Source organism: Seriola aureovittata, chromosome 17, assembly GCF_021018895.1.
Source record: "Seriola aureovittata isolate HTS-2021-v1 ecotype China chromosome 17, ASM2101889v1, whole genome shotgun sequence".
NCBI classification, from domain to species: domain Eukaryota; kingdom Metazoa; phylum Chordata; class Actinopteri; order Carangiformes; family Carangidae; genus Seriola; species Seriola aureovittata.
Genome location: NC_079380.1, coordinates 12,775,469 through 12,793,435, shown reverse-complemented (window position 1 = coordinate 12,793,435; position 17,967 = coordinate 12,775,469). Strand labels below are relative to the sequence as shown.

Sequence of the window (17,967 nt, the reverse complement as noted above, 5' to 3'; positions counted from 1 at the left end):
GGAGGTTGAATCGTACGATGAAGTGCCGGTGAACGTTACATAATAGCAGCGTTTTCCACTGTCATGTGACAATATCTGGATTCCCACAGAACTAACGGGATATTTGCCAGAGCCGTCTTCGATGACGTGCCCCGTTATCTTATCTGTGCATTAACCTCGTTCTGTTGCAAGTTTTCCCTATAAAATATCAAATAAAAAAAGAAAGGATTAAGATGAGATAAGGTCGTGTACACCCTGCTTAATTCTATCTTCTTCTACAATATTTAAAAACACCTAATAATAACCAAAATAATAAAATATTAAGTATTGGAGCTTTTCTTCCTTCGTACGTTTACCTGTACTTTTCAACCTTTCAAAAGTATCCATGATAAAAAAAAAGGATTGGGATGACATTTGTAATGATGATGATGATGATGATGTAGGCTTAGACAAGATAAATTGTAGGATAAAGAATGTAAGCAAATTCATACTAGAGGTCAAACATAGAGAAGCTCATGGCCAAAATATATTACATCATCTGAATTTATTGATTTATTGTATATTAAAATATGGGCTTATCAATTATCTGTTAAAACATTATTGCAAATTTGTGGTGACCACTGAGATCACATCCAAGAAGAAAATAACTTTTACTCTGACTTATTTTTTGGTATCTTAAGGTAATTTAGTTGTGTGTTGTACTGACTGGTGTGTCTAATGATTTGTCCATCATCATTTACAGCCAATAAATGAGAGGGACAGAATATAACACACCTATTAGATGCCTTGCAATATAATGCAGTCCAATACAACTAACTATGCCCTCAAAAGATGAGTTAACCCCTCTCTCACAGTGTCAGCTTAATCTTAACAATATAAACAAAAAGATTTGCTAGAGATTGTTTAGATTGTTTAAGTGTTTCTAATAAACTTGGACGTTTACAGCATATCTGTATTGATCCTAGGCTAAAATAATATAATGTGTGACTTCTTTCCAGTTAAAACTAAGAAAACAGAACTACGGCCCACGTTTTGTTTTCGGCAATATTTCACAACATGACACTTCAACATGTGAGGTGAAATTAATGTCTCTGCTGTTTGGTGAAAGGCATGCACTGCAGGGGGAATCCTTCTGTTCAGAGAATGTGGCGTCATCTTGTGGAAAAACCCTGTTAAAGTTTTTACACTGAGGTGCCAGCAGAGGGAAACCCAGTTCCATATATTGCTAAGCAAGTGCACAATAACCTCCTGACAAGCTGTAATGTTGCATACACTGGGATCTGCTGTCTTGTATCTTTAGTTGTTTGGGATCTTTTTATCTGGAGAGAATCACACATTGACTTTTTCTCACAGCTGGGATAGCACTGAAAATCATGTTTTTAGATTTTAGATAGAGGATAATATTTTTTGTCGCTCCCTTTAAGTGATTCAAAATAATTGCTGATGCAAACAGGAAGAAATATACCTCCCACCCTGTGCAGTATCTCTGATAAGCAGGCATGTCCTCTGCCATGGTGACATTTGCAGAGTGGAAGCCCATGCCAAGCTTTGGCAGGGCAGACATGGTAAATGAACGGCCTTGCTGATGGGGATGGCAACATTAATTGTAGAGCAGGCTGTGGTCTCAGAACTGGGGCAGGCACCTGCTGCAGAAGTGGGTGAGGATGAAGAATGCTGTCCTAGATTGCCCACCAGCTCACCTTAACCCAACCCGCCAAATTAATCAACTCTTCAGAGGCCATCCGGTTGTCTGGGGCAGGCATCCGAGGAGGGAGAAGAGCCTGTTTTAAGGCACAGGTCACACAGACCTGTAGGAGCCGCCTCCATTTAAGCGAGGGGGGAAGAACAATACCATGCTGCAATGGTGCTGAGACGCTGGGGTTTAGACTTGCCCTGCAGGATGGAGTGGTTAAGATGTAGCTTGTCTTCAGCCATCTGTCTCTTTGTCTCTGCATGTTCTCTCATGAGATGTGTTTTGAATGTGCTGGGGTTGAAACGCTGCTGAGGAGGGTGATGTTTGATGAGGTGCGCTGAGACAGACGGGGTTTAGGAGCCCCACAGGGAGCAGAGATGACTAACTCACTACTCCTCCTAATCTAGGACAAGCACACCTAGACATCCTTCATGACTCTAATGTTTTACTCGTGTCGGGCCAAAAATATGTCCACTGAGGTTAGCCAAAGTGGGTCGCCCAACAGCTTTTTTTGGATCACAGAAAAAGAAATCGTGCCATCTAAATGATCGCTGTCTTCTAAAACCCACCCTGGACGGCAAAAATCCTTCCCCGCCAGTTTATTTTTACAAGTATCAAACTGGGTCAATGACGCCACAGAATATGACAAAACCCAATTTCAACAGTGTTTAAAAGCCTCTAAAGACAGAGCAGCAGTGCTTAAAATCCTTTTTCAAAACATTTTATTGGTCTTATAGAAAATAAAGTAAGCTGTATCAACAAACATACAATATATACATCAATAACTTAGACACCTCAGAGAATCACGTTTAAATCCACAGTTGTTACTGTATATATGAATACATAGTACTTATCTACAGATTGCAAAAAGTACAATAATTTAATTTATAAATAGTTACAATTAACTATTGTCTGTTTTCATACAAAGTACTGCAATATTTTATTACAACCCATACAGAAAAATAACAAAACAGATTATTAACTTTGTATTACTCGCTTTAGTCAGATTTTTATAACTTTGAAACACAGACCCACTCCATGGAGTAAGAGGAAAAAACCTGCACAGTCAACAGTTTACAAAGCATAATTTCATGAAAAAAGCCAATGTCTTGAGAGCTATTAAAATCAACTGCCACACAAGTGCTGTTATTTATCCTCTCTAACATGTTGCTTGTAAAAAAAAAACAAAAACAAACAAACAAAAAAGCCATAACCAATTAAAAATTAAATCTGCAGAACAAATTACAGTGTTAAGATCAATTCCAAAACACACACTCAACACGAAATGAGAACAGAAATGCTGTGGATGGTGCTACAGCAAACAACGAGCATTAATGACTGGTGTAGCAGCAGAGGAACCTTACTCATACAAACACACACACACAAACGCACACCCAGGCATACTTAAGAAAAAAAAAAAGATATTGCAAGTGGCCCTTGTGTCAGAATCTATTGTAGCATCCATTTCACTCAGTGCATGAAACTGAACATACTGTATATATTATAGCAATGTCTTTCATTCAGATATCCAAGTCCAATTTATGGATCTGCAATTCAGCTAATTTAAGACCAGAGTAATTAGGGAGTAAGGCTTGAGTGCAACTGTTAAATGATTCCTTTAAAAAACACTGTACACTATTACAGTTTTAACATGTTAGCTACTATAAACAAGGGCCAACTGCTATTCCATTTAGGGATGCCAAGTCAGAGGGCAAAATAAAAAAACACATTTTACAAAAAAGAAAAATCTACAAAAAAAAACTACAAAACAGCAAGGATTATTAAATAACAGACCATAGTCACTTTGACAATATTGATTACTCTTACATCTACTCTTTCACACCTTTCCACTGAGTTGCATATTAAGGGTCACTTTTTCACAATGGTCATTAATACCTACTGTAGCTACATACTATACACCTGTATGTGTGAGAAAGAGGGAGTCGTCATCTCTAGCAGAGATTGAAAGATTGGTCAACGGTGCCACTCGAACACCTTAAAGACACTTGACACGAAAAAAGATTCACTCCACAAGACTGCCACAGCAATAAGGACGCCAACATCAATACTGGGCTATGTCAAGAGTCAGATATATATTTTTCCCACAGTTAACCAGTCAATGTAGATAGCTAAGCATGTTGACAAAGTGAGGATAGCATACTTGCACACAGACAGTATAACCAGCACCCAGGTCTCTGGCATGGAGTTTTGCTGAGGCGTAGTTTTGAGAGTGACTGTAGATTAACACCTTGCCGACACTATAAGACGTTCTGACCAGCAGGAGTGAGAGTGAGATCTGGATGAAGTGCATTCTGTTAATGTCATTACACAACTACTTTCACCTTGAGGTGTAAAACTGCTTCACTGTTAAATTCCTTTTAGAGGACCAGGAGAGTGATGCGACACTTGGCACAGAAGGAGCGCTGCTGGCAGCTGCTGTTGATTGTAATTCTACGTGGTCGTGCTGTGTCTCTTTCTGAGTGTGGATTGAAGCCCTTTATGACATGCTTATTATAAAAAGAAAAGAAAAAGAAAATGAACAGAGCTGCCATCCCTGCTTCCCTGCTTCTCATCTAGAATGGTTTGTTCATTTTTAGAGTGACCTGTTTTGTCCTGAGCAAAACAAGCAGGAGCTTAGTGCATACAAACCCTCAGCCCAACTCTACCTCTTTTAGTCTGACAATCCGAAGACCAGTGGGTAAATTTACACAAGCGATGCTGCGCCATTTGGCGGTTATCCTTTAAGTTCATTGATGCAATTTTATTGTTATAGTCTTGAGAAACTGCAGGGTTTCTCATTAAGATTTGGAGGAAAAAAAACATCTACAACTAAACTATAAAACTGTGTGTTAGCTTCACATTTCTTTTAGTCTGTGAAAAGCTGAATTTGAGGGGCTACTCATTCTTTTCCTGCCATCTCATTCAGACCAATTACATGGCTGAAGTGAATACAATAATGAAATCTGTCCATTAATGAAGTCGTTTACTTTCAGGTTGCGGAGGATGTATTCAGAGGGCATCCAGCACCAGGTGCAACCAATATTCCGATTCTGTGATGACAGTATCACTTTTAGCTTCAGGTGAAAGCCTTTCAATTCATGTCCACTAATGCCATTTCACCCAATTCTGTCTTACATGGGTCAATGTGGTAAACTCTTAATGACAATATGATTTGTAACTAACACCAAGGAAGCAGAGGATATCACAGATGCCAATACGCACAAAGACAATTGACCTTGTTTACACCACCTAGTTTAGCTCTACAGATTTGTTTTAAATAGCACAGCATTGACATCTATACAGTGAACGACACTGCCAACTTGTCACTTACACATCACATCACGCGCTACCCCACAGTACGCGCCTAGTCACTAGAAAAAGCTATCAGACTTCAATAGTAAGCCACTTTCGGTACAATTGCAAAAAAGATGTCACAGGATTTTTTTTAAGTTTTCTTTTTCTGTATTTCTATAAACAATGGAAGGTAATCTACCTAGTAATAAAAATCAAGAACCCAACATTAGACAAAGTTTTCTACACCTTAACAATTCAAACAGTAAAGCTTGTGTAAAGATTTTTTTTTTTTTGGAAATATCTGACGGCCCTGTCAACAAGTAATTACAAAAAATGCAATATATATCTTTTAAACAAAACAACTTGAACATATTTTCTCTATGAGCAAAAATTATGTTTCAAAATGTTTGTGGATTTCACTGTCCCCACAAAACATGAGGATATTTCTGTAATAACATTCAGATTTTCAGATATTGTAGAAGAATCTTGTCATATTGGAATGGCACTCAGCTCTGGAACAATATCATTAAGAACTGCTGATCATTTTTAACGTTTCCACTTAACCATAAATATGCAAGACCTCTTTGTATTTTCAGTGCATACATATATTATTGCATCTACCAGTCATATTGATAATGACAAGTTCATTAAAGCCTGTCACAGATGCATAAACAGAAATGAATGCTAGATTTGGGAGCATTATTTCATGCTTATATTCTTGACAGACGACCAACAAAATCACAAATTGGACTAATTTACTAGTTTTGGGTTAGTCAGGCTGTTTTGAAGACATCTGTAGCATTCACACCAAAAGTTTGTGACCATTTGTTATTTTACCTAATTTAAGTCAGTGCATAATAACAAGCAAAAGGGTTCTAAGTGAGATATGTGCTGGCTCTTTTTTCAGTTTATGTTGGGTAATAGGCCAGGAGTAAGCCTTTTTGTTATTTCACTAAGTGTGACAAGTTGTGAGACTCTACAAATTCCAATTCTCAGGACGGAAAAGTCTTAAGAGCTCAGTCTTAAAGTAAACACACACATCATATACAGTACCTCATCAAAAATCAACAAGCTATTAACAGTCTGAATTTGATGCCACTTTGCATTTTTTCCACCCAATATTGCCTTGTTGAATTTACAGTTCACTTTTTAAATGAAATGTTTCAGTATTGCCAATATTTCACCATTCACTAATAACCAACTGATATCCTAAAATATACAATTTGATTGCGTCATCCTAAAGCACAACATGTCTGTTGACGAGTGCAGACTGCTGAGTCGTACTTTCAGAGTGATAATGGGAAGCATATTGTTAGTGTTAGTGCCAAGGGGTAAAACTGAGAACTTACACAGGTAATCCTGTGCCATGTTACAATGCACTGACTAGTTAAGTCTTGAAAATCTTCCTCCCGCCCCTTTCTGCTACTACGACCTAGCCTCCGTTTTGGATTTGACGATGGTGATGACGCTGGTGGCGGCTACTTTACCAGGGATGAGGGGCCCTATGACGGAGGCCATAGGTCCCCTGGCTGCGGTGACGGGGTTACGGGCCACAGTCCTGGCAAAGCTCTGCAGGGCCTCATACTTTGAACGCAGAGCATCCAGCTCCACCTTCATGCTGGCATTCTCTGTGGCCAGCTTGTCCACTTCCTGCTGCAGCTGAGCCTTTTGCTTCTCCAGCTCCTCTTTCTGGGTGACACGCTTCACCCGGCAGCTGGCAGCGTAGCCCCGGTTCTTCAGGGTACGCCGCCGCTGTTTCAGCTGCAGGATTTCTTCCTTCGACAGCCCCCGTAGATGCTGGTTCAGCTCCCGCACCGACATGGTCACCAGCTCGTCATCTGTCAGGCTGGTGCCATTTTCCCCTGGCTCCCGCTTCACCTGCGGATGGGGGTTAGTTAGTGTTGGTTGTTTCGTTAATGTATAAAATTATTCAATCTTAGTTCTGTGTCATGCAAGCTATTTACCTTCAAGGCCTTGTTTCCCTTGTTTGTGGTAGTCATGCCACGAGAGCCGCGTCCACCTGTACTGCTGGTTGGTCTGTAGGTAAGAAAACTCACCATCAGTATAAAACAATAGCACCAAAAATTTTCTATGAAATACACAAAAATGTATTTTCTGGCAAATTAGCTACAGCATAACTAAGTCCTTGAAATTCAAAAAGGCACAAAGTGGGTCAAGGTCTTCAGACTTCCTTGTAAGTGATGCCAAGTCTGCTCAGTGAATGGTACCTGAACTACTACTGCAGCTGTCACTATGAACAGATAAGTTAGTGGTACGCACTTCCCCCTCCAACACTAGTCAGTTTGAGTAGGACCAGGCAATGCAGTTGAATGGGAAGTGCCTTGAAAGATCTCTAACTTGAATCCTGCACTGCATTTAAACAGCAATGTGGTGAGTCACGAGGAGAATGACATTTAGTTGGCTGGCAGCAATTCCTTACAATTTCCTAGAAAACAAAACTCTAGAGAAGTCACTTCTATTAAGTGCAGCCTTTCAGAGCAGAACCAGACAAACACATGAACTGACTGAAAAGACTCAAGCCTTTCTGCTGCACTTACAACCTCAGCTAAAATACATTAACATAGGGGCACAGGGCAGCCTTTCATGTACTATACGAGCTATCCAGTCTAGACAGTGACACCTGTCTAGATTTGGCCAGTGTGAGACTATAATCCCATAAATCAATGAAAAAAGGGATCTGCTGTAACCACTGCAGAGCCCCAACTACTCCAGAATAACAGCACTGCACTGCAGTTTATTCTGTCATGTCAGTACTGAGGGAACACCAAGAGAAGCTGTGCAGGCAGGAAATCTAACCTACTGGTGTTAAGACAGACAGAAGGTTGGGTGCCTTTCACCATGTGAGCTCTGTCACCAGATAAGCGCGCGCGCAAACACACACACACACACACACACTCACTCACACACTCACACACACGCGTGCGCACACACACACACACACACTTACACACACACGTGCGCGCACGCACACACACACACACACACACACACGGCCCTGGGTGCTTTACAGTACACACCGTAAATGCTGTGTCAGCGACACAGGCACCCACCACAGTCAGCTCAGCCAGCACATTGCCTCGGTAAGCTGATTTACACAGCCCAGCAGTGTGTGTTTGTACTGAGCACATAAACAAATACATGTGGGCTCTTACAACTTTTTAGCATCAAAACAGGGTATAAAAGATTCCTAAGAAAAGAAATCCCAAAAGGAACTATTGTCTGTGTGGGCATGTGTTTGTAGCCTACACGCCCACTAAGCTTGTCATCATGCATATGTGTGATGTGTGCAGAGAAGCTCAGTGAGGGAAGGAAAGGGGAGGAAACACATGAGTCGTAGCTCTGAAGTGCACTAAGATGGCCAGGATATTTCCATGGCAACAAAAGGGTGCTACAGGTGAACCGGTCACCTGAGCCAAACAGGGAGAGACAGACGCTTGTTAAAAATGACCTGAATACGACACTATCACACGGGCTGGGGACATAACATGAGGTCAGATTGTGACTTGCATTCTTGATGCTTTCACTTCAAAAAGTCCTCTGGCTCCTCATAAAACAGCAATGTTTCTCTGTGCTGCAGATACCCATATAAAAAGCTTTTCACAATCTGCGGAGGACTTTTTAAATGTGATACTTTCATCCCTGTTGGGCCAGCTATGAATAGCTGACTGATAGTAACACCTACCTTTCACCGGCCTTTGTGGTGACTCATTTCCAGTAAGCATTTGGACCACAGATGCAAAACATAATGGGATAATGGTCTGCCTGATGATGCACAGATAATGGACAAATAGACAGGAAAGTACTCCACTAATAGCTACTGGGATGAGAGTAGAAAAAAGGCTGCATCTTCCAAATTTCATATTAAGCCTATCATTTCCCCCTCAGCAGCTTAGACCCAACATTGTTCAAAAACCAGTTGGATTCTTGAATGTGCCGAGAGATGGCACATTGTCCAGGTTGAGAAGGCATATTCTGTCACACAGCTGTGTAGGGTAACATAGTAGGCATGGCTTGGCACGCTGAAAGCTTACCATATGACACTGTGGAAGGACTGCACCCAGGCTGCAACCCTCCAGCACAGGCTGCTGCCAACAGACGGCTACCAATGACAGGGCATGGCAGCACAACACAGACAAGGTCCAACGCACAGCTGCTGCCTTCCACTACCAGGCATGTCATACCTCACAGAGACAAAGAGGCATGTGCACATAAACACACAGAGGGGTTGAAGACAGGAAAACACACCTATAATTTAAAAAAAAAAGTGACAAGGGAAATTTCAGACTTGCTGCACTGATTTGATTGCAAAAGAATGCCCTTGCATTTGACAAGTTCGCCCTCTTCACAGTCACTATCGAGGACAGGAGACACCAGTGTCTTCATTGCACACAGGTATTACCTCCCATTAATGATTTCTTGATTTCTGTGTGTGCCTAGCAAAAGGAGCAGGAGGTGAAAGCTGCAGCTTGGAGCACAGGGCCAGTGACGGCAGGGAGCAGGCGCGGGGACACAGATGTCTTTTGTAGGTGCTTGCTGAATTTTTATGAATCGCCTGGAAGAACGCTGACAAATCAGAGCTGATTGCTTGTGGAGGAGAGACATCACACCCACAGGAAATAGAAAACGCTGAGTGTGGTCACCCAGAGAAAGGGAAGGAGGAGATGGTGAGAGAGACGGACAGAGAAAGAGAGAGGGAAAGAGAGGGTGAGAAGACAAGAAAGAGAGAGAGAGAGCGAGAGAGAGAGAGAACAAACAGCCCTGTGAAAAATGCACGCTCGACATATTTAGAGGAGCTTGAGAAGAACAGGTTGAGAGAAAAAAAAAAAAAAAAATACTGATCTCAGCAAGGACCAAAACCAAGGTGCCAATTAGGAAGTTGTGAAGTTCAACTAACACGATGAGAGCAACCCAGTCAACCTTCAAAAGCTGTCTGTGTTGATCTAAATCTATGGAGGGCAGCTCACGAAGGTGGGGTCGGCTTAGGTTGAGACTCAAGGGGGGGTTGGGGGTGGGGCTCTGGTGGGATAAATGCTGATGTGACATGATAGGTCCGGCCTTGAGCCCGTGTCATGCTTTAATGATCGCATCCCCTCCACAGGATCTCTCCAGGAGGGCTGCCAAGGATGGACACCATTAGCTAGGGGACCCTTTGTTGAGGGGGAACTGAGGCTACAGCATCCATGCACTGCATCCCCTGATGAATATTTATCACTGTCGTTGCCTGCCTAAGGTGGGGGTGGGAGACAGGGACGGGGGTGGGAGGCTGAATAAAGATGCTCAGGAGGTGATTCTTCAAGGATACATCCAAGGCTCTTCCATCAGCGGCTGTCTCAAAATGGCGGTAGGCTGGTGGGGGCGGCGCGGGGGGAGGGGGTGGATTTCTGGTACTGAAGGTGGCACGCATGGTGGTTGAGGGCTGCAGGGAGAGCCAGCTCCACTTGACAGCAGTGTAACAAGATTATCAGGGCCATAAGTGCAAACAAAAACCCCAGCAACCTGCCTCAGAATCCAGATTACGACAGCGTCTGCTCTCTGAATACTAAACATGGCTGGGGAGGACTAACGGGGTGCAAGCTTTACTGAGACATGACAGTGGATTGCATATCACATAACTAATCACATGCACACCTATCCACACAGAGACAGATTACCAAAACCACACAAGCACATATAAATTTAACTTGTCATGATCAATTTTTGAAAAGAAGCGTCCGGGCACTTGGCACTGGCAGCTTGCTAATGAAGTGAATAAAACTAGACAGTGGAGGTGCATGCTGATTAAAGACTGTTTACAGGCAAGCACGGGCAGCATCCAACAACGGCAACTCAGTTCTGTGAACCTAAACAGCTGAATATCATCTCACACCAAAAGAAAAAAACATAATGTGGCTCATATTTTCTTATATGCCTAGTTTAAATCTCTCTCTTCTGCTATGACCAGACCAGCCTTATAAAGAAGGTCTGTACAGCCTCAAGAAAAAGACATAGGCGCTAAGGCCCAGATGTAGATTAGGCTTTGGTTGGCCTGGCATGGTTTAGCACCGCTTTCAACTCTTTGTTTTTGCAAAACCTGCACATCTTAGCCGATTAACGCAACACAAAAGAAGAGAGCTGGATGTGAAGTCAGTATGATCACCTATTCAGTTTCTCCGATCAATAATGTATGAGACTTGTAGTCTCCCACCCCATTATCATGGACTTTCCACAGGAAACAGAATGATGATAACCACAGAGATACCGAAAAGGACATGATGAGATGAGTGTGTGAAAAAATAAGGGGAATGTCAGCACTTTCTCATTACGCTTTGGCTCATTAATTTCTGCTCTGTGCTTATTTGTTGTCCTGTCCACTTGCTCTTTCAGGGTTGAGATGCTTAATGCAGCCAGCCAACATGTTCACCCTGTATGCCATAAATAGTCATTCTCAACACTTCATGCCTGATCAGAGCCACTACTTTTACTCCCTCCCTTCTAATTCAGAGTTGAAAAGATCGCCTAGATATTCAGATCTAATCATTCCTCCCTTCAGCTGAGTGAAGTCAATTATCAAGCAAGCTCCATGTGTCGGGCGCCATTTAACTGCAAATTAAAAATCAGACTCCTCTGATAGCTCTGGAAGAGTTACTGGAAGACTGGTGTAAACTTGTGTATGGAGACAACAGTGTGCGAGCGTGTCTGTGGGAGAGAAAGGTACGATGGGAAGAGGGGAGGGAAGCTATTAACTACTAAGTATTCAGAGCGTGAAATAAGAGTGACAAAAAAGGGGGAGAGGGGAAATCATTCAGCAGCTTTCAGAGGGAAATGTGACATGCTTGCAGTAGAGGGGAAATACTAAGCCAATACTTTTGACCAGTGGAGGTTTAGGGCAATATTAAAATAGCAAATAACCAAATTGATATCACAACCTTTTCAAAGGACTGACTCTTAAAATAAATACAGTATGACTCTAATTAAATGTTTGTTGGCAACAGTCTTTTCATCATCCTGATGTCACTCTGGTCTGCAGATGTATTCAGGCTACATGAATAGACAGATGCTGAATATAATGAAACACGCTATAATCAACATTTCTGGGAATCAGTAAAGAAAAAGATGAAGTTCTGAAACAAAATTTGGGATTGATGTTTTAGGATTTCTTTTTTTAGGATTTAGATACTTGCTGCATTAGGTTTTCCACAAATCGTAAATGACAAATTGAAAAAGACTGAATTGCTGCCTGCTGCATAATAAAACTCGGGAACATTTCACAGGTGCTTGGGATTAGACTCTCACCTTATTTGTTAGCACCTAAACCAGGACAGGTAGCTTAGGTAGCCTACATATTTCTAATTTTACAAAGCGTTGAATTCTAACTAGGACCAGAATCAACATGATACAATACACAGAGTCTTAAAAAAAATAACCTTAAAATTACAATTGACAATGCCTCACATCTGACTTGTTTATACAATGTAGTATAGCAATTATTTTGATGCCTTCATTTATTAAGATCATTTATTTAAAATTGTATTTAGCAATTTTGGAAAGATGAAACAATTATAATAGCGGTATTTTAATAGGTACCATCACTCCTGACCTAAGATTACACTAGCCTTTCAGGATCAAGACAAATGGTATTAGGCTAATAATTAATTATCCTGTCTCTTTAATTAAAATAATTAAATACTACCAAGATATTAACCAATATTTGCTCCATTTTATAATCAGTCTAAAAGATTCAAGTATTTCTAACTGGACAAACAGTGGGTGATGAAAACAGAGAACATTAAAAACTTTTAAATATTGTGGAACTTTGTGTAGTTTCCTGATGTAAATTTTTCTGTTTATTTACATACAAAACTAACACTGCTTATGTGTCACAATTTAAAAATAATTACCATAAAATGATGCACTCTAATAGACACTGGCTCTGAAAAAAGCCCCATATGGAAGCTAGTAGGTTATACCATGCAGAAGAGCATGTGGCACATTTATGTCTGAAATTTGCATCTAGTTCATGTGGTTTAAAGGGAAAAACATGAATCACTGCCCTCAAGGGATTTTATATTTTCTGAAGTCACTGATAATGTGAGGGATATTTAAAGGGACTTGGTTTGGACTGGTTTGCATTAACCAATGTTTCGATACATACAGAATCTATTTCTAAGCTTGATAGCTGCTGTTTACTCTTGGAGCTGCTCTGTTAGTAAAAGCGGTGGGACAAGAGAGGAGATTTCACTGGCCTTACACAGTATCCGCCTGGAGGACTTGATTAAACAGGAAGAGAACAGCTCTTGATACTTCGGCCTTGCACTGGCAGAGGAAGTAAGGGTTGCAGACGACCCACACACTGGCAAAATATCCAGGAGCTTTACTACACTGGTTGCATACATATGAAATTCATATTGCATTGACCTAACAGCTACAACACAGCCTTTGCAGCACAAAAGGCTAAACTACAGCAGTTCAACAAATTTTAATGCAATTTAAAAACTAAATGATATTGAAATAAATCACATCTGTGATTACTACCACTGAACAGCTATGATTTTGAGGTGGATTCTCTTCAATTGAAAACACCCCTGAGTGATAAGGCCATCAAATAAACACAGCTTGGCAGCATCACCAAATAAAAAAAGCAAGAAAACAAATTTATCATCTTATTTTTTCCTGTGGAGTGCTTTGATTCAAATGCAGTCAGTTAGCACAGTTAGCAGAGTTACCACCTGAAAGTAACAAAGATGCTAATTTCTATTAATAACACTGCCACCATTCAGTTCACATTATAGCAAGTGATTGATGATGTCTGCCTACAGGATATTTGATGGAGCCTCACACTCAATGATTGCCCCCCCCCAAAAAAATTGCAATTAAATCACTCCAGAGTATAGTCTGAATTAATAATAATGCGTTCAGTACCAATAATTTTAACGCAAGTCTACCTCAACTGACCATTGCAACGATCATCCCTTTTCTTTTCTCACATATTTTAGTCTGAACTAAAGCTCAAAGTATTGGAATAAATTAAAAACTGAATAACATGTCATAGAAGGTATAAGTTTTGTTTGAAATTTTCTTTTTGTAAGAGTAAGGTTGCAGGTTTGATCTCTGCAGCAGGTTGTATGTCCATTAACATTGTGTTTAAATGTTCTATCTGTAAACTGAACTGCAACCTGCTCAGTCTGTGTTCGCCAGGAACTCAGCTAAATAAATATTGAATAAATATCTCAATGTTGCATTAAGCAATACAGACCAAGCAGGGAAGTTTTTAATGATTTAATGTTTGCCGCTTTACTTTTGTAAATAATATACATTTTTAAATATAAATAATATTTTGTGTAAATAAATACCTCACAGTTCTAACTAAATATTGTCATTTTGTTGAATGGTGCCCATAAAATGATTTTGACTAAATGGAGCAGGTAATAAAAATATTAATGCTGGATCCTGCTGCATGTATAGCATAATGTAACCAAGTAGAGTCCTAATTTAGTAGGCATTTATTTGAGAAACCCAAAGATATTTTCAGAGAATATGTTAATTTGATCAGGAACCAATACAGACAGTACTCAGGCACAATCATCTGCCTAAGCTCCTCTCCAATGTGGGTTTATACACTGCTTATCACAGAACAAGGTCTCACTATCCTGAATCTCCTTAGAATATTTTAATCATATTGAGCCCAGAACATATCAGAACATAGGGACAACAGTCTAATTTCGTCTCCTAAAACTCTTGAAAATGTAATGAAACTAGATGTTTCTTCCCTGTGTGAGTCACTAGGTTCATTTTAACTTAGCATGTTACACAAGTATGGGTGTGGTTAAATCACTTGTTTTTAATGTCAGTTTACCACTGATGTGTCCTGCACATAAATCAGCCAGAGTAAAAGTAGGTTACATGAAAAACAGAAGCCAGTGAACGGCTCCACACTTACACTCGCAATGTTGCGTCCGATATTTGCTAATCTACATTATGAACACACAGAGGGCAGTAATGAACATGCCAAGTCTAACTCAAGCAGCAAACAGAAAAATCATCAAACACACTTGCTACTCTGTCTGGATGAAAGTATTACTTTGAGAAGTGGAGCGGGCATATCGCAATGCTAAGCAATCATAATCCGCACTACACTTGCAAGAGGTTTCATCACCAACACTCCCTCCCTATTGCAAAAAGGGGGGAAAAAAACTATATTGATCTTTTTCTCCTTTCCTTCCAGGCATTCCCTTTTCCCCGTGCAGCTTAAGCAGCACTTTTGTGGACAAATCCCACATTTGTGTTCCTTTCTGGAGGCTGTTAATTGTCCTGAATAGGCTAACTACTCCCAAGGCACAGCTGTGTTGACCAAACAGAGGTGTTGGTGGCCAGACTGTACTCTATGCTGTGTAAAGTCTTGCCTCATGTTTCATCAACCTCACATATCCTCTTCCAGCCTCCACCACCTGCCCATTCTGAGCAACGCCACTGGATATGAGTTGTGCACTCGATTCACCTCTACAGTATCAAGCCTTATTTTATCTTCGCTACCTCAATGCAAGAGGTGATAAATCTCAGAGCTGATCTCCACCACTCCCTGCCTTCATCCACACACCATTGCCAGCCCCATCGGGCTCTTACATGGGCCCTCATCTGTTCTTGTTACCTGCAGAGAAAGGCAGAGATGGGCATTACGCTTCATTGCAAAGCCGAGCTTCTGATGTGGGGCTGGCCTGTCTGCTAAACACACTTCAATGCCCTGCTCCCATGAACAGGGATGATGAAATAAGTTGGATATCTGAGCAAGAATGGGCAACTTCTATCTGTTTAGCCCTGCCTATATATGCTCAACAGTTTCCAAGGTGACTTTTCAAATTGCACAGAGATTCTCCATGGGTAATTCATTACCTGCCCTCCATAAGCGTGCACTCTAATAGGCAGCAAATTTCATCATGTCACACACAGGGAAATAAGAGCATCTGCCAGCCCAAAATAAGAGAAAAGAAGTCTTTCACTGCATTAAATAATGTCACAAGAAAGCTGTTTCTCTGTAGTATTAAGTAACAAATATACAAGGCGTTCAAAGCAAGCCACACATATCAAAATACTTAAATCCTACACCAGCTTTTTATATCAAATACTACCTAAATTAGGTGTTGTTTTCAACTTCCCATAATCCCATAATTACACATGACCCATTTTAAACAGCCACTCATTGCAGGATTCCATTATAACAACACAGGCATAATATATTGCTTATCATGCATTTTTCAAATGGATTTGACATCGCACTTGACACCCAAGCACTTAGTCTAAATGTACTCACACCCTGTTTGTTGATGTACATCATGACAGCACTGCAATAAAATGCACAGTCTCAGCTGAATGTAGATGAGCCTATTGATAAATGCATGATGGTCATCACTTGATGCTCATGGCATGATGAGTGACTTGCACAACAGATCAGCACCATTTCGATCCATCTCCTCAATGACGGCGGCTTGGTGATAAACATCGACCCTTATCCACCGAGCAGACCTTTGTCCGGTGGTGCCATATTTCGGGGTGGATTGTGAGAACGTCTAAATACATCATTGTGATGATTCAGCATGATAAAAATACCGCTGCTTGTTGGTTGACTCTAGTAATAAAACAATACTGTGGTTAATTGCCTGAATGTGATATTAAAGCCAAGGACGGCGGGTTTGGTTTGGCACTGCCATTGTTACAATTTAACCAGTGGTTAAATGAATTGTCACTTCAGGTGAACCAATTCAATACGAAACGATGGTTTGGAAGCATTTCCTAAAAGATGAAATCTGTGCATGCATTTAAAGCTGCACAAAAGCTGCACAACACGATGCTCAGCCTTGACAATCACATTCATCTTTGACAGAAATGCCACGAGAAAAATGTTGCAACCAACCTGATCTCGCTAAACCGCTGCCTCGGCTTGCTCTTGCTCCTTTTCACAACGAGGTGATGAAGCAGCAGGTTTGAACGGCAAGAAGCGCATGAGTTGACAAACCACCAAGAAGCGCCGTGATATAATGGACACGAGACGCCCGGACAAACTGTTTGTCACAAAAGCAACCTAGTTACACAGTTCTGACATTCCACGACTCTTGTATCCAGCCTCTCAACGCCTGCTTGTGAAAGTGGCAAACAACTCCCCGCCTACAAAAACAAGCAAGCGAGGAAATCCCCGTGCTCAGCCTTCCTACTATAAATGTGGCAATAGAGCGATTCCTCTGTTGGGGAAATCACCGTTCACGCGCGAAACGCACTGCCTGCCGCGCTACACCAAAACCCAAAATCTGAATGACATGCTTTATTCGCGGCTTATGAGTGTGTACAAAAGATTAGCTGCCATCTCAGCATTGTAGGAGCCCAACCATTGTCAGCTCTCACCGACTACACAAGCACTTCCGGTACACGCTTTCAAAATAAACCCCTTAAATGCGAGAACGTGCGCTAACCGCTTGAGTGATGCGGCCCCTCTTAGTTTGAAAACCATTTTTGCCATCAAGCAGATTGAACTTGACGACGGTAGATGCGAGAAGCTAGCTATGCTAAAGCTAGCGGCGGCCAGCTTGGTGGTGCTTGTCAGCGGCGAGGCGAAGGCATGCACACTCAGCATAACAACACCGACTCTGTTTGGTTTCCAGACCCACCTGACTTTAAAATGACGCTCTCTGAAGTTGTAGCCGTCAAGGTCCTCTACTTATAGCAACATGCGGGCGACCAAACATTAGAGGCACAGTTGAACCTTCGGTTTCACTGACAAACGCTCCCAAACGCCAGCTCGTGCTCTCCTTGTTGATTCCTTTCTCTTGTATCGAAGCCAGACGTCATCGTGTTTGGTCACGTGCCTTCATTCATGAAGGATCTTCTTTCCTCACAAGAGAGAAAAATTATAACCAAAAACACATCACCCATTGTTATATTGCAGCTGCTAATACCTGTTGGGTGACTGGAAAACAGTGCTGCTGGCATTTACTGTATCTAATACCTGTTGGCAC

At 41.3% G+C, this 17,967-nt stretch overlaps 1 protein-coding gene across 3 annotated transcripts; it reads right to left on the bottom strand.

Moving 5' to 3' along the window:
* Positions 1-2,377: 2,377 nt before the first annotated feature.
* Positions 2,378-17,785, bottom strand: LOC130185755 (transcription factor MafG). 3 transcript variants are annotated; one of them, XM_056402387.1, is made up of 3 exons: positions 17,620-17,785; positions 6,931-7,003; positions 2,378-6,844 (listed from the first exon to the last, which is right to left on the bottom strand). In XM_056402387.1, the coding sequence occupies exons 2-3, from the start codon at positions 6,964-6,966 to the stop codon at positions 6,392-6,394; spliced, it is 489 nt and encodes a 162-aa protein (XP_056258362.1). In that variant the 5' UTR covers positions 6,967-7,003; positions 17,620-17,785; the 3' UTR covers positions 2,378-6,391. The 3 variants fall into 3 exon arrangements, with proteins under 3 accessions (XP_056258362.1, XP_056258363.1, XP_056258364.1); XM_056402388.1 differs by lacking the exon at positions 17,620-17,785 and adding an exon at positions 16,872-17,332; XM_056402389.1 differs by lacking the exon at positions 17,620-17,785 and adding an exon at positions 16,272-16,795.
* Between the last annotated feature and the right edge of the window lie 182 nt (positions 17,786-17,967).

Bases quoted from the DNA above. Each gene is read 5' to 3' on its own strand.
- LOC130185755 (XM_056402387.1), bottom strand. From the start codon at position 6,966: ATGACTACCACAAACAAGGGAAACAAGGCCTTGAAG. The intron at 6,845-6,930 runs GTAAATAGCTTG...CCCCATCCGCAG, and splicing joins AGGGAAACAAGGCCTTGAAG to GTGAAGCGGGAGCCAGGGGA.